This window comes from Rattus norvegicus, chromosome 11, assembly GCF_021556685.1.
Source record: "Rattus norvegicus strain SHRSP/BbbUtx chromosome 11, alternate assembly SHRSP_T2T, whole genome shotgun sequence".
Taxonomy (NCBI): Eukaryota; Metazoa; Chordata; class Mammalia; order Rodentia; family Muridae; genus Rattus; species Rattus norvegicus.
In genome coordinates, this window is record NC_141544.1 from 88,469,891 (window position 1) to 88,497,774 (window position 27,884).

The 27,884-nt window shown below is 42.2% G+C and overlaps 1 protein-coding gene across 1 annotated transcript in view; it reads left to right on the forward strand.

The window, feature by feature from the left end:
- P3h2 (prolyl 3-hydroxylase 2) overlaps nt 1-25,537 on the forward strand; it is a 141,360-nt gene extending 115,823 nt beyond the window's left edge. The window contains 12 exon segments of the mRNA NM_001025627.1: nt 708-839; nt 2,554-2,696; nt 3,032-3,121; nt 4,873-4,913; nt 6,103-6,197; nt 13,858-13,985; nt 14,557-14,652; nt 15,279-15,429; nt 16,256-16,373; nt 18,111-18,186; nt 20,754-20,894; nt 25,347-25,537. Of these exon segments, the coding sequence (NP_001020798.1) occupies nt 708-839; nt 2,554-2,696; nt 3,032-3,121; nt 4,873-4,913; nt 6,103-6,197; nt 13,858-13,985; nt 14,557-14,652; nt 15,279-15,429; nt 16,256-16,373; nt 18,111-18,186; nt 20,754-20,894; nt 25,347-25,439 (1,304 nt within the window). The 3' untranslated portion in view covers nt 25,440-25,537.
- The last annotated feature ends 2,347 nt before the right edge of the window (nt 25,538-27,884 follow it).

Below are 27,884 nucleotides of genomic sequence, written 5' to 3' on the forward strand. Positions count from 1 at the left end.
GAGAGCTAAGGGGCGTGGAATCCGCTGCACTTCTGCACTTTGATGAGTTTAAATGAAAACAGCAACCACAGAGTAAGGTACAAGGAAGGCAGTGTTCATTCTAATTCTACAGCTGTCTTCTTTCCTGTCATTTTGCCACTCTCTGTCCAAACAGTATCCCACATATTAGAATATAGAGTACTAGGCAAGAGCCTGATTTATAATCAGGTAGTATAAGGTCTAAGCAGTATGTATAAGGAAATTCCTTTTACTTCCTCCTTTAGAAAGTCGTTGACTGGGAAAGGGAGTGTGGTCCCTCCCTTTCACCTGCTGAACTTTCTACTTGCTGTGTGGTCCATCTCTGAATGGCTTCTAAACATCCATAGGATGTAAAACTCTGATCTCAGTTCCAGGGCACCGCAAACCTTCTGAAGTATCCAAAGAGAAGCTCTAAATGTCTAGTGAGAAAGTCTATACTCAGCTCTATGCACAGGAAGGCTGGTGTAGTGTGCAGGTCTGGGACCAACTGCTGTCAAGCGATCCTGGAGAAAATGATGTCACTGTCTGTATGAGGTTTTCAGGCTAGGAAATGGTAATACAGAGAGAGTTCTCTTCTCTCTTTCTCTGAGTATGGTGTGGTAAAGAAAGCGTGCCCTGTAGACGTGCAGCCCTGACTAAGGTATGAGCTCAGCAGCTGGAGAACACTCCCTCTCTCTCTTGCCTTCCAGATCACTACATGCAGGTTCTGGTCTGTCAGCATGAGTGTGTGAGGGAACTTGCCACCCGCCCAGGCCGCCTCTCACCAATCGAGAACTTTCTTCCCTTGCATTATGACTACCTCCAGTTTGCCTACTACAGAGGTAAAGTGGGGGAGGGGTCATCCATGAAAACCCTTGGGGGTTAGCCATCATTGTATGCATCTGGCCACCGTCAGACCCCTGCTCGCTTTCATTCCATCACAAAGGCGATGCAGACTCATGCACCTTTCTACCCGTGCAGCTCAGAGCAATGGAGGAAGGCACTAGCAATGGATGAGGCACAGGATTTCCAGTGTCAATGTCACAAAACTTACACTAGACTTGCAAAATTTCTTTTTCAACCTGTGATGCTTTTACACATCATTTTAGTAGGACTGTGTTAAAGCAAAGCTATTAAAACATGCCACCTTGTCTGTATCTACAGCCACATTCACGTTCTTCCACCAAATCTCTTAGACTTCCAAAACTATACATAAACAAAGACAGTCACAGAATTTTCCTTTTTCTTTTATGTAAAGACAGCATTATTTACACTATCCTCTGTAAGTATTTTCCTTAATACTTGCCAGATGATTTTTGCTAAGATAAAAGAAACTATCATTTGGAGGGCCAAATTTAAATTCTGGTGATTGTTTAACTTTAATAGATGAGTACAGAGAGACCTTCCTGCTCTCTCTTTCTTTATGCCTGTAAGTCATTGTATTAGAATTTATTTTATGCATCTCCTTACGGAGGGATAGTGTGTTGCTGGTAATCTTTTGTGACTGCAGTGAAATTTCAAGTGGATAATACTTTACACATGTCTGTGTATATCTATATACCAGTGTCTAAGGATAAATATCTGGAGGTTGATTTACTGGGTCAAATAGTTTTTCATTTGTAGTTTTGATTCACATTGCCAAGTTTTCCTCCCATGTGGACCATATATTCCACTATTCATCATCAGAATATATTATAAAATGTTTAGATGCCTCATAATCCCTTAGGTACACTTTAGCAATTCAAAATAATTTTAGTTTCTTTTTTTATTGAAGAGGCGATATTGAATATCCCTCCCTTATACTTAGAAGCAATTGATAGTATTTGGATCACCTAAGTCACTATGATCTCCACATCTTCACTTTGTGGAGAAATGAGTGGCTGCTTGACAGGTCATGATTACTTGGTTCAATGCAATTCTTGTCATTTATCTCTATCTTCAGCATTGGTGTCTTTTATCAGGTCAGTCGTAAAGAAGTGTTTTTTTCCTTTAAAGTGATGATGATGATGATGATGATGATGATGATGATGATGATGATGATGAAGCAGACCGACATTTTAAAACTGCTTTGGCAGACTTCCTACTTTTCCAAGAGTAAGGGGTTACTCTTTGTCCTGGTAGTATGACAGTGATAACTCATATGCACATCATGACCCATGAATGCAAAGTTGGCAAACTAGCTGCTTATTATCATCATCTTATTAGAAACCCATGCTCAGAATATTTACATAGGCCACACAGTACGAAGAAGTCGCTGTTAGTTCACCCAGTTTTGCTCTAGTGTTCCAGGAATTACCAATAAGTACTGTCTAATGGAGATTCTAGAAGATTTCTGCAAAGTGCCAAGCACCAAAGCAAACAAAAGGCCCTACCATCTAAGTACCTGAAATCATGTCTGACCTTCTGTGTGAATGCTTCTGGTCTTTTTACTCAACCTTAGTTTATCAGCCATTTCTTGTGATCAATGCTGACATCAGGAGACACATTGAAGTCTCCCTCTGAAATCATCTGGGCACATCTGACTGATTCAAATGTGACAATACCTTGTTTCTCCAGTTGGTGAGTATGTGAAAGCCTTGGAGTGTGCCAAAGCCTACCTGATGTTCCACCCAGACGACCAGGATGTCCTGGACAATGTAGACTTCTATGAGAGTCTGCTGGATGACAGCACTGACCCAGCATCCATTGAGGCCCGAGAGGTGAGACCAGAGTTGAGAGAAATCTCTTTAAAGGGCACTATGGTTCAGGGAGAACTGATTAAAAACAAACAATGACAAAAAGAAGCACTGTCCTTAAGGACACATAGAGATTTAATGTCTGTTTCAGATCAGATCTTAATTCTTTCAAATTTTATCCATGCCAGAAGCACATACTCTTCATAAACACTATCTTGCGACAAAACTGTTGCCAAGGGGACTGCATTTGCAACTCTGATTTTTATATTAGCTCACTGACTATTATAATGAAAAGTTCTACTTCAGGATTGGTCGCATTTCTTAGTGGTTATTTAAACATGAATTCTATTTCTTTCTAGGATTTAACAGCATTTGTCAAACGTCATAAACTTGAAGCTGAACTGATCAAGTCAGCTGCAGAGGGCCTGGGATTTTCATATTCTGAACCAGTAAGAATAAAATGAGAAAATGAACTATTATTTAAACTTTTTAATAACATTTAATTTTGCTTTGTGTGCATTGATATGTACGTGTCAGATCCCTTGAAACTGAAGTTATAGACAGCTATGAGCAGCCATATGGGTGCTGGGAATTGAACCCAGGTCCTTTGGAAGAGGAGACAGTACTCCTAACCATTAAGTGAAGGGAAGGGGGGTTATGATAGGGTTATAAAGTGAATAAATAAATTAAGTAATTTAAAAATAAATATGAAAGCTTGAAAAATAATAAAGTTCACATTCAAATGATCTTCTTGGTGGGTATTTAAATATTAATGCCCTGGCCACATTAGTCAAAGAGCCTAATAAACTCTCTAAATTAACACCAATTGAAAGAAGCCTTTACATTATACAGGTGATAAACTTTAAAGATTTTGATAGATTCCCATGATGCTGAGGCCCAAAGTCAGAAGCAAATATTTTGTGCATGTTTCATTTGTCTCAGTCTTGCTTTAGTTTTCTAATGTTCAGGTGTAAAATTTTTCATATTTTTAATGCGTGCCGTCCTTTAAACAATGTAATACATCTTCAGAAGGCACTGACAGAGTCATGAGTCAGCCTCTGTCCTGTCCTTTCTCTGCTTCCTGTATTGTATTGTCCTCTGATCAGCCTGTCAGCCCATGACACAGAACCCTTTGTAGATATCATCTGTGCTATAGATAAACACAAGTTCTTGTTTTTATTTAATGAGACACTTACCTGACTTTTCATGTTAAGGATTTAAAGTGTTTTGGTTGTGTAGATGGATTTGATATATGACTAATTCTTTTGATGTTTCAGTTATTTCTGATTTCTATCAAACATATATAATCTAGGGATCATTTTTATTAAACTATTACCTTCAACTAAATCCCAAGAATGCATTCATTTTGCATGAGAAATAAGGGGGCCTGGAAGTTTTTGAAACATAATTCTTTTCTAAAGAAAATATTTCTGATAACTTCATTGTTTCTAGTGGTACAAGAAAGTCCCAATTTACCACGTTACAAAAGGAAAAGCATCTGCACTCTTCACATATATTACGTGCCAATTGCTATAGTATTGCTATTTGAATTTCTATTTTCTAATGGGCACTTTATACTATTTTCTCCTTTTCACATAGTATTATTTTTTCTCTTTGAATAACCTAGGTATAGATTTTTCCATGTATCTACTTAATTCTGAATATTTTATTCAATATTTATGTTAATGTGTTGATGAAATCATTAATTACAACGTTTTTTACTTGGTTCTTAATTATGGCTTATTGGCAGCAAAACACTTTTAAAATTAGGTTATTTTAACGTAATATTTCCGATGTAATACATGTATTTGTTCCTACTTAGTATTTTGAAGAATTGAATTTTCCCAAGACAATCCAAAATATAACACCTACTTCATGGTGCTGGTCATATAATTAATCCAGCTTGATTTCTTTGTTCAAGTTTTAGTCATAATCCACAAAGCACTTGCATTGAAGGATCTTAGAAGCCCTTTCCGTTATTAAATTCCAAGTCTCTATCCAGAACCAGAGGACCAAGCGCCTAATTCTACACAGTCTTTTGATTCATTTGTTATCCATGGTGCCTTTGGCAAAATTGCATTAGCCTTCTCTTCATCAATACACAGTATAAGTTTCTGGATATTTCAGGTTTTCTAAGTTTTTTATTCCTATAAATGGTATTTTGGTAATAAATATATACCTTTTCTTCAACTGTAAACAGAATTACTGGATCAGTTATGGAGGACGGCAGGATGAGAACCGGTGAGTCCTTCATTTGCAAAACAGACTAAAGCGAGATGAAAATCTCAGGGCGGGAGATGGTGCTGGGAACGCAACCCCAGTAGATTAGAGACAGCTGTGGATTTATGACCTCTGACTTGCATGTCAGGAGCGGGATCCTGGCCTCAACTCTCCCACTCATTTCTGTGTGGTTTTGAGGAATTACTTTTCTCACATGTATGGAGATTCTTTCCTTAAATGGAGAAGTTAGCCCAAGAGTTCTCAAAATGCTAACTTCCTGTGATTTTCTATTGCCCAAAGCTGGATGTGACTTTTATTAAGAAATCTTATAAAATTTGCTTTTTAAAATGGTTTTTGTTCTTCGAGATTTTTATGCAACACATTTTGATCATACTCACACAATTTCTGTGGTGATGGTGAATTCCTTTACTATAGTCATTTGAAATCAAAGCCAGAAAGATTTCTATATAGTAAACTAGGTATTGTTATTAAGCAAATTGAAACTAAGAGAACCCATTTTTAATACAATTGAAGTCAACTCACCTGTTTTTAAATAACTCAAACTTATCCCATGTGTGAGTTGCCTGTTTGGGATCACACAGTCCAGTCAAATTGAGAAAGGCCACATCAATAGAAGGGACCCCTGTCAATGGAGGACACTAGCTTATGGTTTTGCCACAGAAATCTAAAGGAGGTCTTAGAACCTTGCAGTCAATAAGCCCTTGGGTGACGTAATATGACTGGGAGGGAATCTAGGATATTAAGGGTTGTTTGGACATACCAAGGCTGTGGAGATAGAAAGGCTGTCTACTATCACTGGTGCATTTGCAAAGGTCGGCTCCTCAGAACCAACTATTAACATTAGGACATGGTTTATCTCTAGTTGAGCATTATTCAGTGATACAGTTTATGTTCAAGAAACAGTACATGAAGGCGCACACAATCACTTTTCCTGCTCTTTGTGGACAATCGACTGATATGAAGGGAGTGGATCTAATTGTAATAAAAGATGCAAGAAAAGACTTAAAGAGACAGCAGCATTTGGAGGGAGCTGAGAGACCCACATAGAGGCATGACAGAGAATTTGATTTAGAAAGATAGGTGAGTGGTATGCAGTTCAGAATCAGAGCATATGTAAATACAGTATTCTTTACCTTGGGGAAATTTTATTTAATGAAAAATTTCAGTCTCAACTTCTTTGGATGGACAGAGTCCCTTCGGGAGTGAATATGGATGGGGCAGAAGTTCACGGATTGTCCATGGGGAAGAAGTCACCACCCAAGATAGGTCGAGATCTTAGAGAAGGTGAGTACTTGCAAGCTTTTATCTCTGTAAGGACCAAGGTAGAGGGTGAGGTGGAGGAATTCTTCAAGAGTTTGAGGTTGAATCCATTTCTCTGAAAGATTAACACTATATCTGCCAATGCCCTAAATCAATACTTAAACACAAGAATGCCTCAGACCTCTGTGTCACTGAGAAAGTGTTTCCGGACACTCCTTCCATTATTTGAACTAGGCAGAGACTGTGTAGGCTTCCCCATTCTCAGCTGAATACTTGAGGGATAGAGAGGTCACTGGACTGAGTTCTCTTGTCCAGCCAGTGAATGAGTGCTAGATAGTGTGGGATAGTCTGCATATCCAAGGATCTCGAAGAAGGCATTGGGTCATGTAGGATCTTAGGACAGTTCATCGAAGATGCTTGAATAAAATAGGTTTGAGTGGGGCTTTGAATAAAAATAAGTTTTATTTTTAAATATATATATGATATGGTGGAAATGTGATGCTGGGCTTTGTGCATGATGTGTATGTAGCCTAAAACTCCTCTACAACATCAGCCTAAAGATAATTCAGAGTGATTTACAGTGGCGTAGAGAGAGCTGCTCTAGTGATTAAAACAAGTGGGACAAAGGTGTAGCGATAAGAACAGAATGCTATATGCCTGGTCACAAAAGAACAGAATTAGTGGAGCTGCAGAGTACTGCCCCAAGCAGTTTTACATAGTCAAGCATCGTTATAATAATATACTGTTAACAAGAGTACCATTGACAACATTAGCAGTACTTCTTAACACCGTTATTTTTCAAGCAAACTCATGTTGCCTTCGCTTTCATAGTAACAGTCTCTCACAAGAGGCAATTTAGTCACTTACTCAATGTCTCACAAAACATGACGTCAGGCAAGCACTTGAACCCGATGACCATATTTTCTTCTATACCTACTGCATTGATTTTACATAATTATACCTAAAGTATATCTATAGTATAAGCCATATGGGCAAAATACAGGTATAAGAATATACAAGTATTAGTCCTGGGACTGACCCTATCTTAAGTATATCAGACTCTAAGAATGCTCAAAACCCTGAGGTAAAATATGATAGAATTGACAGAATAACTATGCAGCTTCCTGCATCCGTTAGGTCATCCAAAACTACTTATAGTTCATAATATAATGTGCTATGCACATATTATAATATTATATATGCTATAGTATATTCGCTAGGAAACAAGATGAAGAAAACATGGATGTGTATTAATAGATGCATACACAATTTTGTTTTAGCTTTTTTAGTTTTATGTTTTCTTGGACCCACAAATGTGGAGCTGCATTTATTCAGCCCCAGCTATAATATATGAGACCAAAGCAATGCATTGAGCCTGCCCTGCTGTCCCCAGGAGAGCTGGTTAGTACCTCCCTGGCTCTCTGAAACTTCTGGCTCTCACTGGTCTTGGGTTTCCTAGCCCTTTCCTTCCTGTGCTTTCATCAAGTTGGTTAGAAACAGTAAACAGGATGATAGGCTCACCTGTTGTGACCTAGACCTCCGTATGTAGCTCCAGGACCCAGAGCCTGAAAGCTTCCTCGTCAGCCAGAGTTCAGGTTCCTTTTGAAGCCGAGAAGTCACCCAGGAAGTGAATGCCAATGCACCAGTTCTTTGATGAAAATGTTGTGAAAACTCCAGGGCCCTTGCCAGAGTGCAAAGCTTTTTTCACATTTTGTCTATCAAGGTATCCAATGTCTGGTCACTAAGGTTAGCAGGAAGGGTGGAGGGGAAAATCTTTGTAATGAGTGGTTCATTATCCAAAGCTACCATTTCCACAGTTCTCTTGGTTGCACTAACAAATGGATATCAGGAAATCTGCCAGTATGAAAGATAAATAAAACCACACCTCCCTTGTTTTCTGTGTTTCCATGAAGACAGACTATTTCTGTGAAAAGGTGCATGGGATTCATTCCACCACTGTCACTCAGCAGGCATCCGGGAGCCACTCGTGTGACATTGTAGATTCTGTCCCTGTGTTCTGTACCTGGAGACAGCATCAGAACCCAAAGGCTTAGGCCTTGTCCCCACTTCTTTTTTTTTTTTTTTCAGATGACAAGAGCTATTTGGCACTCACCTATGTTGATTGATCTCTTTTCTGTCCATGTACAAATGAGGGCCCCCAAGATCCATTTTGGAATTTATGAGTTTGACAGTTCTGATCAGAGGATGCTTAGCAGTTCTCTATAAAAGATGCAACATGGAATACAAATGAACCAGCAGAGGAAGTATACTCAGGGCAAGGTGTAAGGTGACCAGGACACAGCTCTTCCCTGCACTCTGCATTACTACCCTCCCAGAACCTCCACTGCAAGCTTCTATAACCTGGTACTTAAGCCTTGTACAGAGCCTGATTCCACCATCTCCATTTCCCAAAGTGCAACTTGTAACCCTCTGATCCTTGGTCCTTCTGGGACTAGGCCCATTCTGAGTCTATACAAAGGAAACACCATGAGGCACTTTATTAGCATTAAGCACGAGCTTTAGGAAGACAATGAATGATTAAAATATATTCCTATTATTTGGGAAACTTAAGTGTCTTACGAGTTGAACTAGGAACTGGTAACAAAATATGAATACATTTCTTATTACATCACAACTGCAGTACCCCCAGTCACTTGAATAAAATCCAAATTGAGAATAGTGGTAAGCTATAAAATTACTAGTCCCAGAACACTCTGGTGGCTTGGCAGAAAGCAGATGTCAAGGGGGAAAGGCAGGAGGCACATGCCATAAAATAAGAATCTGTAATCTATTCAAGTTAGTGTTAAATAATATTCACACGGGACAGCCATTTGGTACCAAGAGGACAGTCATTGGGGGCCACCTCAAAACTAGCCCCATGTAAGAAACATTCATTATGACTTACTGAAGATACCTCTGTCACTTACTCATTCTTTTAACATGAATTTTCCAAAGACTGTACTTGCTAATGACTCCAGAGTGACTGGGAATGCCGCAGAAATAATGTTGCACTTGGACTCTGAAAGCTTGGTGTCCGGTTGTGTTGTGATAGGAAGCGCACTATGAAATGTCACTCCTTAATCCTGTAGTGATCATCTGTGAAGGAAGGGTAATTAGCTTGCAACTGCCCCATGCTTAGTGACATGTGATATTTATGGGAATACTGTTGCTCTTGCCATGAACCACAAGCAGGAAGCAACAGGGCACACTTCTCTACATGATCTTTGTTGCATCCAGGGAGCCCGAGCCAGGCACATACTTTATGAATGAGAGAAGAATTAAGTGGGCTAACTAAATCTTCCTGCACAGTGGTTAAAAGTTGACTGCAGCCATCAAACCAGGCCCCAGGAACCACAACCTATTGGACTACATTTTTATTATAATTTTCACATCTTCCTCTGTCTGGTGTGCTACTGGAAGTCATTTTTGGACTGACTGCATCCTCATGAATACCAAAGTCCCCACCCCCTTTCTCCCTTTCTTTCTTTCCTTCTTTCTTTCATTTGTTTTAAACATTTTGTGGTAATTATATTAGCTCAGAAAAGGCCTATTTCAAATACCATTTTTCCCAATCTCTTCAATTCTTCATATCTAAGACATTTCATGTGGCCCCCTGCCTTTATGTAGTATTTGAGTGTTACTTGTCGCAGGACTTGGAGTGCTGCCAACATTTTAAACCTCTCTTCTGTACTCCATTGAGGCAAGCTTAATAACACCAATATCAGAATCTAATATAGTATTCTGATTACGGCTAACTAGTTCAATAGTGATGATAACAGCTGCAAACACTTATACGGAACTTAGGTGGTAGCATATTTTTTCTAAATGTTTTAGCATTGTAATATTAAAATTCATGTTTTAAGAATGATCTTATTGATATTCAAGTAAATTACTTCAAACCAGAAACTAATGAATACTTGACAACTTGCAAAACAGTCTAGTACACTAATCTCTCTGTTCTATTTAAATTTCATTTTGGCAATTTTTTTAAATCAACAACTCTCCTGCCTTTCTTGCACAAAGAGTATTTTTTTTAATTTCTAAGTTTCAGTAAATATGCAGTTTTCTGAGTCTGAAGGTATCTACCTCAAGTTATAATTCTAATTAGTTACATAGATTGGAACGTCTCTTTCAAACTATATGGAAAAGGCCTGTGAAGGAACGGTTGTTATTTTTGGTTTATCCAGTTTCATCTGCTTACAATAGTCATTTATTTTCTCATCATTTCTGTGGGTCAATGTGGATATGGCCAGGAATTCATGGTCTCCCACAAAGTTTATCCCAACATCTCAGTTGAGGTTTGGCCGATATCTTAGGGTTTATCTTGCTACGATAAAACACCATGACTAAAGGCAACTTATGGGGAAACAGCTTTAGTTCAGCGTGTAGTTTCATATCTCATGGAAGGGAGATGGGGCAGAGACTTAATAGCAGAGTGTGGGATCTCTGTCCCTGCCGAAGCCTGCAGAGTAACGATCCTCATGAGGCAAGAATGCAGTTCAGTTCAGCGCAGCTAAGTAGCCAGCGGTCATTCAAATTTGGGAGCCTGACCCCTGAGGAATCTATTTAAGCATATTTAACCACAGCACAATGTAATAAAAACTTAACAGGTGATAAATAAGTCAATTCCATGTGAATAAGAAAGCTTATATAAATCTCCTCAGAGAACAAAATACAGTAAATAAAGATCAGATGTGACTGTACATTCCGTAAATATGGATTCTATAGATTGACTGTATGTGACATTGTCCATAAAGGTTCTATAGATTAACTGATGAATCCCAAGCTGCACATCTGATATATATATATATATATATATATATATATATATATATATATATATATATATATATATATATATGTGGGGTACTCAGGTAGACGATTCTGACGACTCTGGGAGCCCTCAAGGGTCCAGGTTGGTGTCCCTGTGGAGTCTCTATCCTCTTCAGGACCCTCAGTCCTCCCCCCAAGTTTTCTACAAGGCTCCCTGAGCTCCGAGTCTCTGTATCTGCTTCTACTGGCTACTGGGGTGGAGCCTTGCAGTGGACAGTTATACAAGTATAACAGAGAACCATTAATAGCGTCAGAGATTGGTTCTTGCCCATGTTATGGGTCTCAGGTTGGGCCAGTCATCGGCTGGCCATCCCGTCAGTCTCGGCTCCATCTTTGTCCCTGCACTTCTGGTAGGCAGGACACGTTTTTAGTCAGAGGTTTTGTGTGGGGGTTGGTGTCCTTATCCCTACACTGGGAGTCCTGTATAGCTACAGGTTACAGGCCACTTCAGGCTCCATATGCCCCACTTCAAGATGTCCTAGCGTGGGTCACCCCCATAGATTCCATGGAGTCTCCCTATCCTAGATCTCTGGCTCATCTAAGAGATAACCCCTCCCCTGCTCACTGCTGATTTTCATTCTCTTCTCGCTCCCTCTCCTGATTCCCCCTCCCCATCCCCCTCCCGACACCCTCTCCCACCCAGTTCTTTCCCTCCACCCACCTCTGATGCCTATTTTATTTCCCCGTCAGAATGAGGTTCAAGCATCTTCGCTTGGGGCCTCGTTATTTGGCTTCTCTGGGTCTGTGGATCATGTACCTTATGGCTAAAATCCACTTACAAGTGAGCCGAACAACAAACTCTAAGAATCATCAAAAGAAAACGACTTACTTTTCTACTTATATAAATATGTGATCCTGAAAACTGGGATTCTGCGGATTTCTTAGAATCCAAGAAATCCTACATTTATAAATTTTGATACTAGATTTTAAAATTAATGGAAGCAATGATTAGGTCATCAGAATGACTGCTTTTTAGCTGAGTCCTACTCCAGATGTGTATCTTGATGGGGGCACTTAAGGTCAATTTACACCGGTTGCTTTGATTGAAGATTAACAATAAATCAAACTGATAGGCTTATAACTAATGTGGTCAGGCCAAGCCAGATTAAAAGTAAACTTCATCACATTCACTGAGTTTCCATAGTAGTTTCAATATTTAAAGAGTGGGTTGAAAACACACTGTACAGTCACATGCTATGAGCAATGAAAGTCCCAAAGAATGTGTCCCAATCATTCAGGAGAATGTTCACGGGAAATCTGGTATTTTATTTTAAGCAAAGTAATATCAACCCTTTTCACTAGTATTTCTCGTTGGGATGCTGTTTCTTTTACATTCTTGCTTTTCTTTGGTTTCATAATTTTTGGCACTAAGTTATATGAAGCATAAATGCAGATTATACAAGCAGAGCTTCATGACTGCATGCACAGAAGGAAAATTACATCCAAGATAGCTTGTCAGCACTGATGCTCCTCCAGGAGCAAATAGCTATGCATGGCTCAGGACTGATGAACTCTACCTCCTTCTTTCAGTGTTCCATTAGCCATTACTGTGACAGAGCTCATATTCAAACCAGATTAACAGATAGTGGTTGTCCCCAGTTTGACCAATCTGCTCATATTGATAAAGGAAACATCAATTTCTGTCTTTTCTTCCTTTAGTGGCTGTCTTTCCACTCTCCTGACAATGCCCTTTAACTGTCTGTGCCCTCCATAGCTGGCCTCCTTCAGCAAGATGTGGTACCTTCAGGAATGTATCAGGTTTTTACATTCATGACTCCAGTAGGGAAAGGAATTGTTCTCTTTCTTTGTTAAGTTTCTACTTCAGTCTCTGCTTTTCTCACCAACATTCCTCCACCCCTCATCCTCCAAGGAGGCTATGTGGGGCTAATGGTTATAAAACACTCCAGAAAACACTCACGTGAAGAAAAACAATTGCCCTAAATATAGGAGTACATTGTCAACAGTGTTGGAAACCAGGGGATGCTGTGTTCCCTGATGTCTGAGTTGCATGCGGAAGGAATCTGGGTGGCAGACCTGTACTGTACTTAGCGAGCAGGAATCTACAGCAATGCATTGGTCGTGATGCTGCATCAGAGCTACAGTGAGGGACCATGAAGAAAGGCATCTTCCTGGAGGAGATACTGAAGCATGTGGAATGCTGCTTTCTCAGAGCAGAATTAAATTTAAAAAATGGTTTAACCGCTGCACATTCAATGCTTATAGCCCTGTGGGAGAGCTGGCGCTTAAACATCTACTTACCCTCAATCCGTATTGCGTTTGTTGAATAATAAAAAGAAGAAAGTAAAGGAAGCGATGCCCGTTCCTAAAGGGTGGAGGGTTTTATTATAGATAAGAGAAAGCACAGACAGAGGCATCTGGGAGAGTCCAGCATGAACACCACCTGCCACGTGAACCTGACACATAAGAAGAAGGGAGATAAGACAGCCAGAAGCCAAAAGGCCAGGAAAGTGGAATGATGAGTGTCAGCCCAAAGGCCAAGAGGCCATCTTAGCTAAAATGGCTGGGTTATATGAGAAAGGGAAGCTTGACAAGAGATACCTTGCCTAGTCCCTGCACAGGGGGTATTCAGAGTAGGGGTATGTATGCCAGAGACTGGGAAACAGTCCATCCATGTTGATATGCTAATCGGCACCTCAGTTAGCAGTTTATCCCCAGGTTTGAGACCTAAACCTTTATCAAGCTTTGTACTATGCAATTTGTCTTGTGTGTTTGTGTTCCTATGGAGACTGCATCTCCCGCAGTCACTCTCCATTGCAGACTGACTGTTGGGTTTTCTGTGCTCCCTCTTAGAGGGTGGAAGTCACAGGAAAGACGCTCTTTCTCCCTCCAGGTGGCCCTCTGCTCTATGAGAACATCACCTTCGTCTACAACTCCGAGCAGCTGAACGGGACTCAGCGGGTTCTCCTAGATAACGTCCTGTCGGAAGAACAGTGCCGGGAACTGCACAGTGTGGCCAGTGTGAGGACTAGAGAATAGGAGACCTTAAAGCTAACCTATGCTCAGCCTGGAGGCAGTGACATAGAGGGAAGAAGATGCTTGCCAGTCAGCATTTAGCCTGTAGGACGGTGTCCTGGAGAAGGGCAGTCCCTAAGCCAGAGTGTCAGAACCCTTGAGGACAACAAGGGAAACTGAAATTGCGCTTACTGAGGTGGTAGACAGTCTCTGTGGAGGTGCTTTGTAGCTCCGGGGTTGGAATGATCTGAAACTCCCCCTGGCTTAGTTCTTAGGAGAGTAGCCACCCAGCATGTGCCCGCCTAGCATAAAAGTCTCTGGAGAATTCTCTTTATTCTAACCAGCGACTAGCCAGTACATGAAGAATTTAAATTATATGTCTATTTAAGAAAAGGTGATCTATTTTTTAATGAAAATGGGCTGAAGATAAAGAAAATGCCCTCCGTTGATTAGAATTGGTTGTCTCTGAACCATTGGGTTAAATGATACCGAGTCCTGGGTTGTTTTCTCAGCCAAAGCAGAAAGGATAGATTTTTACTCGTCACTAATAGAGTCTTTTAATTCATTTTATCCTCAGGGAATCATGCTGGTTGGTGATGGATACCGAGGAAAAACGTCACCCCACACACCCAATGAGAAGTTTGAAGGAGCAACTGTTTTGAAAGCACTCAAAGTAAATTCTTTATTTCCCTTAAGCTTGAGTTCCTGGGAGAAGACAGAGGCCTTCGTGAAGGGCAGACTGAGGAAGAAGAGTTTAGAGGGGCGCAACTGAGAAATGGAACTTGGTTGGTGGCTTTGTCACTCACTGGTGGTGCTGAGGGTTCATTCTCAGCAGATGCTTGTTCACTACACCGCAGCCTGACCACCGCAGTTCGGAAAATCCCCTCATTCACACATCCATCCACCAAGCTTCATGCTTCCTTAGTTTCTGTCTCCCCAAAACTGCAGCCAGTATCCTCAAGGACGTCATGAGCTACTGACGGAAACATTCCAAAATCAGTAATTCTTCTCTGGAAACTGTATTAGAGAAGGATGAAGTGTATATTATAGGAGATGAAGGATAAGGTATTATAAGAGAAGAGAGAGTATTGAGCTTTTCAGTTTCCCTCTGTGGTTAGGAAGAGGCTGGTTCAGTGGTTCATTGTTCTATCTGAAGCCACGAGCATGTAGAAGTTATTCTTCCTAGTTGATACAGAGATGGCTAGTTTGTATTCTCTGAATGAAACCTAGAGCCTGTTGGTCTCGAGCCCTCCAGTCAACCCCATGGTCTCCAACGTCCTTGGCTTTCTGTTGTTTCAGTTTGGTTATGAAGGCCGGGTGCCACTGAAGAGTGCACGGCTGTTCTATGACATCAGCGAGAAGGCTCGGAAGATTGTGGAGTCCTATTTCATGCTGAACTCAACCCTGTATTTTTCCTATACACACATGGTCTGCAGAACAGCCCTGTCTGGTAGGTTTCCAGAGCCTAAACTTGTTGCCTTCTGCTTAGCATGCCCCAGGAAAGAAAACAATGCATTGTAAAGCCCTATTACATTCTAGAATGGTCAGTTACGAGGACTATAGCTGTCTAAAACAACAGAAATTTATTAACTCGTTTTCTTCCCCTTTGATTCCTAAAGTTCTGGAGGAGTCCTTCTCATTCTGTACATTTTCTGCCTTCAAATCCATTTTCCCATAATTGCTAAGACAGAAGTAAAATGCTTCTCTGCTTGGGGTTTCAGGGACTCGGGAAGCTGGAAAGTACAGTTGTGGCCACAGTAGAGCAGAGATGTAGACGGTGAGGAACTCACTGAAGAGCATTCTGAGAGACAGGTGCCCCTCACTCGAGCTTGTTGTCAGACTTTTGGTTTTCTCCTCACTCACCTCAGTGTGAGTGGAAAGACCTACCTGTCAGAGCCCGTTACACCATTGGAGAGTGAGTCAGAACCTTTGGTTTACATCTCCTAGTCCTCCTGGAGCCTTTGCTAACCCACATGCAGGGCAAGCCATACAATGCCTGGGCTTTACCAGATATATGTATTCCATCTTCTATAGCTGAAAAGACGCGTGTGGCTTGGCCAAAGTTCCTTATCAAGATTAAGCTGAAGCACAGGAGTCCCTCAGCCAGCCGCTATTTTTATATAGCACCACTTCCTTCTGTCTCCCCATCTGGGCAAGGGACAGCCAGAAACCGAAGATGGCCGTCAAATTGTGCTTTCTCCTTGCACACTGCGGTGACTCTGCTGCCGTTCTTCATCCTGCTTGCTCCCAATTCTCTTTGTTCCTTCTTTTGGCAGGGCAGCAGGATCGAAGAAATGACCTCAGTCACCCCATTCATGCGGACAACTGCTTGCTGGATCCAGAAGCCAACGAATGCTGGAAGGAGCCTCCTGCTTACACCTTTCGGGACTATAGGTAGGGCCGCTCCTCGTCAAGCTTTGGTGGGAAGAGGGAAGCCGCCTTGCTTTGCTGCTTCCTTGTTCCTTTCGGTGAAGCAGAGTTCTCCAGGCATCACCTGGAGCATCCATGATGGAGCAGGAGCTGTAGGTTGATGTCATTATGCGGGTGAAGGCGGGTACAGGATAGAACAAGGCCTGTGATTGGACGAGAAGGAAGCATGGGCGGGAGAAAAGTTTCAGAGAGGAAGAGATGGGGCGGGCTGGGGGTGGGCAGCCAAGAGAACATGGCGGCAGATGTTAAGATTTCTCTCTGCACATTTACAGGTTGTTGTGGCTATTCTTAAGGGATGGATGTGTACAGGATTTGGTGTGTCTAGATGAGCAAACTATATCTTATCTAGGTGGGCAATTGTATCTTATCAATTATTGTGTTGTGTGTTCTTTCGTTTGGTGATTTAATTGAGTTCAAGAGAGTGTATGGTGGCAGGACACCTGGGCCCCCCATGGAATTGGCATATGTATGTCTGGCATGGTGTCAACTGTCTTGGGAACTAGATGGGTAGAGAGACTGTTCCAGGCTCAGAGAGAAGCCATCAGCAGTGTGGTACGGGATGGAGCAGAGCGGGTGAGAGGCTTTGCTGACTGAGATGGAAATATTCCTGCAGATACCATGTGGCCCTGTGGTGCCAGCACTGGTGAGGGACAAAAGAAACTTTTTTAAAAATTTTACCGTGACAAGGAGCCTTCTCATTTTTGCCTTAAGCATCATGCTCCTTTTGCCTCCTTTTAATTAGACAAGCCGCTTTCTAGATCAATCTGTTTCACCAAAGCGTATCATTTTGCATGTGTTTCCCACTCCAAGAGCTCACAGGCATGGTCCCTTAACATACATAACACATTATCACATGCATGTGTATTATTCACATTCACCAAAATCATGTCTATGTTTTTCCATTATAAAAACAGAAATGATGGGGAAGAACTCAGTTTTCTATACAGGGCTGGCTACTGGGAGTTTGACATGCTCCAGGGAGTTCATGGGCAACACAATCAGACTTGGTTTTGGTTTTGGTTTTGGTTTTGGTTTTCATCTTCTTTCAGGCATAGGTCAAAGGGCAGGAGATGAGGAGACCTGAGAGATTGGGGTACATGATGTGAAATTCTCAGATATTCAATAAAAACATTATGTTGGAAAAAGTAAAAGGAAATAGAAACTCAAAAGGGGAATACTGGTGTACAGTATGAGGGGATATGTTAGTACACTAAGAGAAGATACCCTAGCATGAAACAACATATGTTAATATGTAGTGACTGTTAATATTTAATAACATGACAGCTGCTATGTTGTATTTTATTCAAAATATTTAGTGAGCATTTCCTATCTGCATGACCAGGCTAGAATGCATTACCTAAGCTAAAGAAAGAGAAACCCATCCCGGGGCTTCTTCTATATGTGGGAAGAAGAGAGTTATAAGCAATGTGGCTGGATTTAGAGGGCTATCTGAAATCAAGCCTGGTTAGCTGTTGACAGCATAAAGTGAGTTTTGAAATGAGGCCAAAACCACACAGAAAGGGACCAGTAAGCAACAGGAGTTAGCCCAGACACTCCTGAACCTAATTTCACAGGTTTGGAGGGCCAGCATCAAAGGCAACTCCCCGTTCAGGCCACTCCCTTCGTCACTAGTCGTCCACATTTTACTGTGATGCTGTTGAAGACTGAACTGTCATTGACTGCCCCACCCCCTCCTTACAGTGCTCTCCTGTATATGAATGACGACTTTGAAGGAGGAGAATTCATCTTCACGGAAATGGATGCTAAAACTGTGACTGTAAGTCACCCTTTTCCTAAACTGTAGTTTAGTATCTTCAATCCAGCATTACCATCTCTCTGGGATCTTTCAGATTGTTGGGTTTCAAATAGTTCTGAGCTCAAGAACTTAAGAAGAAAAGAGGGTTCCGGTGGTTTATACGTAATAAAAATACTAAAGCATAAGTCACCATTTTAGTCCATTTTAAAGATGAGCAAATTGAGAAATAGGGATTTTTTTAAGGTCTCCGTCACTGTCATTTAAATGATATTAGCTGTGGGATCACAGCCTGGAGGTTCTGTCAAGTAATCCAGTGGGAATCTTCCAGCCTCAGTTCCTAAGTCACCCATATCAAGGACGAATCAATGGCTTTGAGTAGCCAGAGTGCTTAGACTAAGCATGAGTTTCCAAACATGTACATATGTGCATGCAAATTGATATATACAATTAAGTATAAGCCATGAGCTTTTCCTCCAAATGGATATTTATATTCACAAATATTTAAAGTAAAAGTCACAGACAGCCATTTTATTCACAGTCAAAAAATGGCTTCAGAAACCAGCATCCTTAGCATGCACAGACTATAAGATTAGACTCTTTTGGTCATTAAGCCAAAGACCAAACACACTATGAGAACACTAAACCACAAAATGAAAAACTTATGAATAATTATAATTTGATTATAAGGTCTCTTTCTTCCTGCAAAATCTAAGCAGTTGAGACATGTGCGTGAAGTTCTTGGCATAGGTAAGAAAATTTCAAACGCTCTCCTTGTTTGAGCATTCAATCTTAGCTTGCCCACTTTCCTCAGTGGTGAAATAGTCATGGTGCACCATGGAGAAATAAGTGGATGATATCTTAGGCTATATATCATTGGCTTAAGGAGGATTCCTATGAGGATTGGTGGAATAGTACCAAGAAGTACAGGTATAATTTAAGATATTTCATGAAATTGAACGCAAAGACCTATGTTCAAGCAGATGCGCTGACTCACCCTCTGCTTAAAAAGTAAGATAAATCAGGAAGTAGGTTGAGGCTTCAGACTCCAAGAATATAAACCATGATTGATGATCTGGGCTGAAGTTTAACTCCTTGTAAAGATTCTCACTCGTGGAGAAGCTATGCGCACAAAACATTTTGTTACCAAGCTTTGAAAACCTGGAAGCTGAAGAAGAAAAAGACTCATGTTTTAAATCACTTGAAAGAAAAAAAATCAGACTGGTGGTTAAAGATTCCTTTGCTTCTACTCTCTCTAGTGGCCATATTTGGAAATGCCCAATGGTTGATGTCTGTCTTTGCTGAGTGTAAGTTGAGTAACGATCCTGCTGCTTTTGTGGGAAAGCCGGAAAGGGGTGGGGAATGTTCCCTTTGCACAGTTCTATGGTTCTAATACCTGAGGCATCTGCCACAAAACCCAGAATCTACTTCCCTCCAAAATGTGAATGAAAAAAAAGCTCAATAGCGCTTCATGCCCATTCATGCAGCAGAGTTTAAGGCTTTTGTAGATAATTAAAATTATCAGGCGGGAATTCTTTAAAATGAGGAATTCTCCCTAACAAACCTAATCCAATCTCAAAAGAAGTGGGCAGGGTCCGCTCTCCCTTCCCAGCACTGGGTACTGAAGGGTAGTTTTGGTTCCCAGCATCCACATCAGGTGGCTCACAACTGCCTCAGACTCCAGCTTCTGGGGACCCACGCCTTCTTCTGGATTACATGGACACCAGCATTTATGTGTATGACCCACATACATACAACAACAACAACACACACACACACACACACACACACACACACACACACACAGGACATTAACACAGAGTTAATTTTACAGAGCATTTAAAGACTTTAGAAACATTCAGATATGTTCCTGAGAGCGTTAGAAAGAAATAATGCCATAGCTGTCATACACACACACACACACACACACACACACACACACACATGCACACACACACACAGGGGCCAGGGCTGCCACTGTGCTGTCTGTGGTTGTCATTCCAACCTCAATGGAATGAGTAAGCTCTCATTATCTCCTAAAGGATGCAAAGTAACATCTAGCCCTCTTACACACCTTTATGACACAGGACCACAGCCTCGAACACACTGTAGCCTATGTTGCTTCGACTGCAGATTCTCAGCGTGGCACCTTCAGCAGTTCCCTCACTGCCCTGCCCTTCTCTGGTACCCCTCGTGTTCTGGTTTCCTTCCCATTTTACAGGTATCAGAATGCATGTCCACATTAAGTGTCAAAGAATCGATAGTGCCAAGGGCTGATGTAGTATATTAAAGTGGACATTTGTGTTCTTGAGTGGCCAGGCTGTCACCAGAGCCCATGCCACGTGAATCCTATGTTCATGGGATGGCCACACAGGTTGCTTAAGTGTTCTTATCGTATAAGGAAAAAGTTATTTTGAAACTATTTATATTTTGCAGGCAAAAGTAACTGAGGTAATGTCTGTTTTATTTCATCATGAAGATCGCATTGTTCTTTGCTTCCAATTTTAACCGAAAGGAGTAGTCCCACAGAAGGGATGGCAGAAGCTCACGGGACACAGGAACTGAAAGTCTCACTTTTATTTTGTTCTCAGGCCTCTATAAAGCCAAAATGTGGGCGAATGATCAGCTTCTCATCTGGTGGCGAGAACCCTCACGGGGTGAAGGCAGTCACCAGAGGCCAGCGCTGTGCTGTGGCACTGTGGTTCACCCTAGACCCTCTCTACCGAGAATTGGTGAGTCCGCACCCTGCTTTCTGGATTGACCACTATGTAAAGTCCTTTACGTGGTCCCTAAGACTGTACTGACTTTTGTAGTGAGATTTGGGGGGAAAGAAAAGGAGCTGTGAAGATAACTTTTACCCAGTTGAGTTCTAACCATGAAGACGTACGCAGAAATAGATCCCTTAGTGCATCTTGGTTGTCACAACAAATGTTGACTACTGAATTCACTGACACCATTGTACCATGTTACCACTAGACCGTGGGCAGCCAGGACTTTCTCCTGGTCACTAGTAAGGATAGGAAAGCGTCACAACATCTCTGAGTAGTTCATGCAGCATGCATGGGAAAGCATCAAGGGACCTAGAGGACCATTATTATTTGTTACCCTATTAAGTTGAATGTTAAAATAATACTATATTTGAACTGTCCAGGACATTTACTATTTCTGTCTGTCAAGAGCTCTGCAGTTCAGACTAGCAGGGAGAATAGAAATTCCTGGGAGAACAGTCAGGCTCCCTTTAGGGAGAACTTCCAAGTCCTCCTCTCAGCTCAGTGATAGCATCAGCTTGAAAATATCCATCAGAGCTCCACCGTAGCTCAAGGGTCTGATGGTGATGGCCACGAAGGGTGGCTCTGAAGTGAGCCGACACAGACGTCTACTGCTGACTTCAGGGTCTACTGCACACCTGAACGTGAAGGAGAGACGATGCTCTGGTTTACACCTGTAAAGATTTGCCTCTTGTTGTTGTGGCAGGAACTCTCTATGTTGAACTGTCTGCCCTGTCGCTCACCACATAGACCAGGCTACTTTTGAACTCACAGGGATCCTCCTGCCTCTGCCCCCTGAGTGCTGGAATTAAAGGCATGCGTTCAATGCAGCTAAAGATGGTTTGATTTTTAATGGCATGTGTGTATGCACGTGTGTGTGTAAGCAGAGTTCTGATGAGACCACTTATCGTCCTGGAGTTAGAGCGAGCCACCAGACATGGCAGGTGGGAACGGAAATCCAGGCCTTTGCAAGAACCCTGTGCATCCTAACTGAGGTCGTCTCCCAGCCCCTGAAATTCTAGTCTTACAATGATGTGCATATTTTTTTCCTTTCAATTTCTAAACTGAATCCAGTGTCAGCGGCCACAGCCGCAGGTTAATTACATTTTCTTTTTGTCTGCACCCTCAAAGCACTTTCTTCACAGCTAGGTAGGTCTTGAGGTCAGGAGTGAAGAGAAGATGGCCGCTGACTACAAGGGAAGTCCGGCAGCCAGGAAACGACAACACTGCAGTAGCATCTGAAGCCAGGGCTATAAGGACAGTTTGCATTAGCTCCGACACAAAGCCAGCAGCCTGGCACAGAAAGACAAAAAAAGGTGCCAAGGACGAGAACTCAGCAGAGGCCAGAAAACTTTGTGGGAGTGCAGTGTCCTCCTTCACCTGTAGTTTCTCTCTGCTTGGGTTTTTAGCCAGCACCTTTGCCCCTATGTGAAAGTCTAGAGAGCAAACTCTAGACTGGGGAAAACTCAGCACCCCATTTTAGTATGAATTTGAAATCATTTCACACACCACCACCACCTCACAACACATCATAGCATTTTATTAAAGTAATTCACTCAAACCTTGTTCTCTGCTCCTTCTCAACACCAGTGTTCACGCTTTATAAAAAAGTGAGGGAAATGTCTCCAGTGTTCCGGGCTTTAGCGGCATCTAGTGGTCACAGTAGGAAATGACAAGCACCTCTTAGAGTTGCTATCTGCAATGTTTTCTCCTCTGGAAAAACTCCCAGGAATCACCTGAGTGTTTGATGCCTAGAACACTAATGCCTGACTACCTTCAGATGTGTGCATCTAACTACGCACAGAGCTTTATGAGTACCAGGAGTTTAAAACTTCCCAGGTGCTTCTAATATGTGACCAAGTTTGTGAATCCCTGGATTTAACTCCAACGTAGATCAGACTCCTCAACACAGAAAGCCTGTCTAAGAAAAGTAAGTAACAGATTGTCTATATAATTACTGAATGTGCATGGTAATGTATATCTTTACTCCCAGCACTGAAGAGCAAAAGCAGGCAGATTTCTGAGTTCGAGGCCAGCCTTGTCTACAGAGTGAGTTCCAGGACAGCTAGGGCAACCAAGAGAAACCCTGACTCAAATATATATGTGCATGTGATAGATTAAAAAGAAAGGAAGAAAGGGAGGGAGAGAGAAAGAGAATCTTATCTTTAGGAAGTATTCAGCCACACACATACTAGATGGTTCGTAGACATCTGTCCCAGCTCGTGGGTTTCTTCCCTTTTAAGAGAAGCATGTGTTAATAGTTCCTTGTGGCTATCAAATGCGAAAGCTTTGAAAGCTTATCAACTTGCTGAGCCCTGTGCTTTCAAGAGGTAACAATGCGGTTTCCCATTATTTAGTATCTTTGCCTGTATGTGACATCATTATTAACTCTCAGCTCCTTCACGGCAGGAAGTTTGTTCTCAAGTCAGAATCTAGTTATGCTAATAATTCAGTGTGCTGGAAACTGGACTAGGAATGGCCAAGGGGGAAGAGCAACTGTGCAGGACAAAATTCCTGCTTTCGTGAAACTTCACATTAAGCCAGAACGATGACAACAGGAACCGAGTTACTAACAAGACAAGTTCTGTAAGAATCGTCTGCAGCAAATGATTACTTAGGGACAGGGAGAATCAGTTGGGGAAGGTTTAATTTGGGAGGCAATGTTGGCGATAATCTTTGTAAGATCAGCATCCCTTGGGGAGATGCACTTTAGACCTTCATTCCCATAAATACTTCCTTTTTAATATAATGAAGCCCTTGCAAGAGGCAGTAGATTTTATGGGCGCTGAAAATATACCAGTGACCAAGACAATGAGATCCTACTCTCTCCTTTTTACATCCTAGAACAAGAAGAAAAAAGACCGAAAATCAGCAAAAATATGCACGTAATACAATTTGTTTCAACAGCAATATAGAATAGCATAAATGACTTAAGAAAAACTATTTACAAATGCATGATAAGTGAGCTGCAACCCCAGTGGCGGGGAGAGCCAACTAAAAGGAAGATGGGAAGAGAGCGACTCCAGGCAGAGGACAGCTTGTACAAGACCAGAGATAAGAAGAGTTTTGGAGTAGGGTACTTGAGAAACAAAAACAGACCAGGAAAGTGCTCAGTGTTAAAGCATACACCTTGCCTGTGCATGCTTCTGGGTCCAATCCCTAGCACCATGAAAGGAACAAACCAAATGCCCACAAAAGGTCAAAGTAGCTAGAACTGACTGAATGCTTTCTAAAAGGTGAACATTGGATGTAAGGCTAAGAAAGAGTCAGGGGCCTTGTTTCACAGTTCATGTTAGGCAGATGGATTTGCTTGTAGCTGCTCAGAAGCCATTGCAGTGATCCTCTGCTCGTTCCTCACACTCTTGTAAGCTCCCCTAAGCCTAGGGAATGACTACACAGAAAAGATGACATCAGCCAACACGTGGACTTAGGTCAAAGGAATACCACAGGTAAACAATGGCTTAACCTCAAGGGGAGGTTGCCTTGGAAGTTGAAGGAAGACTACTGGATCTATGCCAGACTGATACAGAGGTAAAAGATAACACAAGCTATACGGGGAGCCTCTGGGAGAGCATTTCTAATCAAGGCTGGGAAGCTGTTTTGAGATTGAATGCTCAGAGACGTTGAGGTAACCAAATGTAGTATAAGTTGGGCAGAGAGAGGTAGTACACAATATAACTGAAGAAGAAAAAATATTAAAAAAGTGACAGCTCACCAAGAAAACAGAGCCAGGGACCAACTGCAGAATGGTGAGCCTAATGTGGGACAGTGTTGCAGTTAGAGTTAAGGAGCCTGAGCAAGGACTGAAACTTGTTTGGAACCTCCTAGGACACTTAGTGAGAAGGATCTGAAAGAGTTGTTCTTAAGATGTCGTACTTAGCTATTTAGAGGACCTTTCACAATGTCCAGACACACTTTCGTTCCCATAATGTGGGGACATCTTGTAGACCAGGGATGTTAACATTGACAATATCTCTCTCTCTCAAATGTCAGTAGTGCTTGTCTGAGAAACTCTGGCTTTCATCCTCCATGAAAAGACAGGGACACAAACAGGACACAGAAAGACAGGGACAGAAACCTTATCTAGTAAGGGAGACTAGGAGGACCAGGCTTCTCTGGCAAAAGGTGAGTAGTCTCTTCAGACAGATACTGAGCTGGTGTTTGACCTGAGAGACAAAGAGGGTAGAAAGCTGATGAATGGATGAGATTTCTTCCTCAGGAGCCATCTTGGAAGGTAATGGCTCAGAACATGGGAAGTGTAAAGAATGCATTGGTTTGACTGAAGTAAGTGTATTCTTGACTGGATGTTGCACCAATCTGTGCACAGATGGCTGGCTGGAAATGTTGGGGAAGCATCTGCTTGCCTGGGCTGGTTATTACGCTTGTACCAGAAATGTGTCAATTGTCTTTTTGCAGGAGCGGATACAGGCTGATGAAGTGATTGCCATCTTGGATCAAGAACAACACGGGAAGCATGGACTGAATATTAACCCCAAAGACGAGCTATAGAAAAGAGAGTATTCTATTGAATATTTATTTAAATAGATAATCTTATGAGAACGTTTTTATTTTTGTACAGAGCCGTGGTATAAATTAACAGGATACTATGAGTTGTTAATTCCGCCTCTCTTCCTAACTTTGCTCGCATTGCCTTCTTCCAGTCTTCTGTGTTTTGCTTCAGATCATCATTCGGAGCCCAGTCACACCCTCAAGCCTGCACCACACAGAGTTACAACACACACACTCTGTATGCCATACAGGTTAACATACATCATGAATGCACTACAGAAGCAACAAATGGCACTTACACATGACACAAACTCCCAAACATGCCACACATACATAAGCATACCCAAACACGTACCACCCAGATAGACAAACACTACATCACACACGCATGCATGCAAGCACACACACACACACTCACACACAAACACAAACACAGTTAATTTGCTGCATATTCAGAAGCTTGACACAATAGGCTGGTACTCAGCTCCCCAAGCTAGAGTGTGCCCGAGTCTAAAGTTAGGATGTGAATTGGTTTCAGGCCTCTGTGACTTACTGCCTTCCCCCATCATCTCTCGTGGTACTGGTGGCTGAGAGTTCAAACTCTTCACAGCAAGCTTGCCTTGTGTCTGAGGAGACCCAGGACAACATCCGCAGGGCCCCAAGAATCCCAGGGAACAGCATCTTTCAGGCTGGAAGAAGCCACCGCTGGAATAAGAACTGTGACACAGGACCCCCTTATGTAGACCATTAGGACTGGTATTTTCAGCAGAAGTTCTGATTCCCCTCCATAGTGCTCTGTGAGGGACAGCCTCCAAGTTGTCTTTAAACGGGCACTCAGAGGTCCCAGCAGCTTGGGTTCACCCCAATGATAGTGGAAGAATAAACATTTTTAATCCCCCTGCCCCAGGTGCTATTGCTAGGCTTCAGGAGAGGGGCTGCTGCTGGTATAAATTCAGAACTGCTTCTCATAGGCTGCTCCTCTTCAGCTGCCTCTGTTGGGCAGGCTCTTCTTCCTGCTGCTGTCAGCTCACAGAGGCATGCTGTGTCTGAGGTGTTTAATAAAGGGATCCTTTTTACAGCATTTGTCTTCTGATTCACCCATTTTACCCTCTGATGATGGTTTTGTGACTATGTGGGACGACCCCGGAGCAGCGGACCATGACAACTCTGCTAGCAGACAGTCGGTAGCTTGCTTTGGAGGGAACAGGATGGGCTAGCAAGCTGGAGTGTTAATTCAGAGAACTCAGAGGCCTAGGGCTTCACTGCAAAGGCTCTGGTCTGTCTTACTCTAGCCTCTGGGAGACCACACCCACTCTTGCAATGTTCTCCAGTAAAGGTGAGGTTCACTTTCTGCCACTTCTGATCTGTTAGTGCTAAGAGCATTTGAACTGAGAAATTCAACTACAGTGCTGTGTGCTGTTGACCTACCACTGCCAAACCAGGATTCTGGATTCATCTCTGCTATGGAAGAATGGGAAACGTTCTCGATTCCCAGGTGACTAGAGTGACTCCCTTTCTCTTTCTGGCCTCCAGTGAAAATGGTATAATTCATTGTAATCATTTCCAAAACCCTATGCCTTGCTCAAGATATAAACCTAACACGAACCAATGGCAAGGCTTATTTTAGAAATATTGAAAAACACAAGCAACATCTTTCTGCTAACATCTGAGAGCAGCCAGTGACGTCACTACAGGTGCATGCGACTCTGAAAGTTGCTTCCCTACTTGAGGGTTAACAGTTCGTGATAAGCGAAGTTGATTTGTTTGCTCTGCACTGCAAAACACTTGCTGGCACTCACACTCCATGATAGACAGATCTGGGCAAGGATCTAATTTCTGTTTTCTGGTTACAAGACATCAACAAAGAAATCAGTCCTTGGCTCTGTACAGCTCTTGTTTCCTGGGTGTGCTGGTGCCCTGGGAGAGGCAGCAGCTTCAGCACAGAATGTGCCATCCAGCCCATAGAAAGTGGGTAAGGGCCTCAGTAGATGCTGCCACTGTCGTGTGCGATCTCATCGTGTGTCACGCTGACAACAGGGAGTGGTTTTCCCGTTCTGCTGGTTGGCTGTGCTGTTTTACACCTGGGACATCGAAGATATACTAAAGCATTCATTTTTTAATCTGCTCCACATCAAACCATGCATAATTTCATTCAAATATTTAGGGAGTGCCATCAGATGGCTTAGGAAAGCCAAACTCAGAAATTAGAGTCTATATGAAACGTAGTCCTGTTTGCAAGTAAGTGGAAAATTCCACTGGAATTTCTGTTGTTGTGAGGGCCGAAGGAAGCTACAGAAATTACAATCCAATTCCCTCTTTCTCCTTGGGCCAAGCCTGAGGTTCAGACATGATCCTGTGATGACTGAATTAGAACAGACAGGAGCAGAACAAGCCAGAGCTATTGGGATGTGGGTTCAAGAGTGCCTTGACCGTGGGACTGAAATC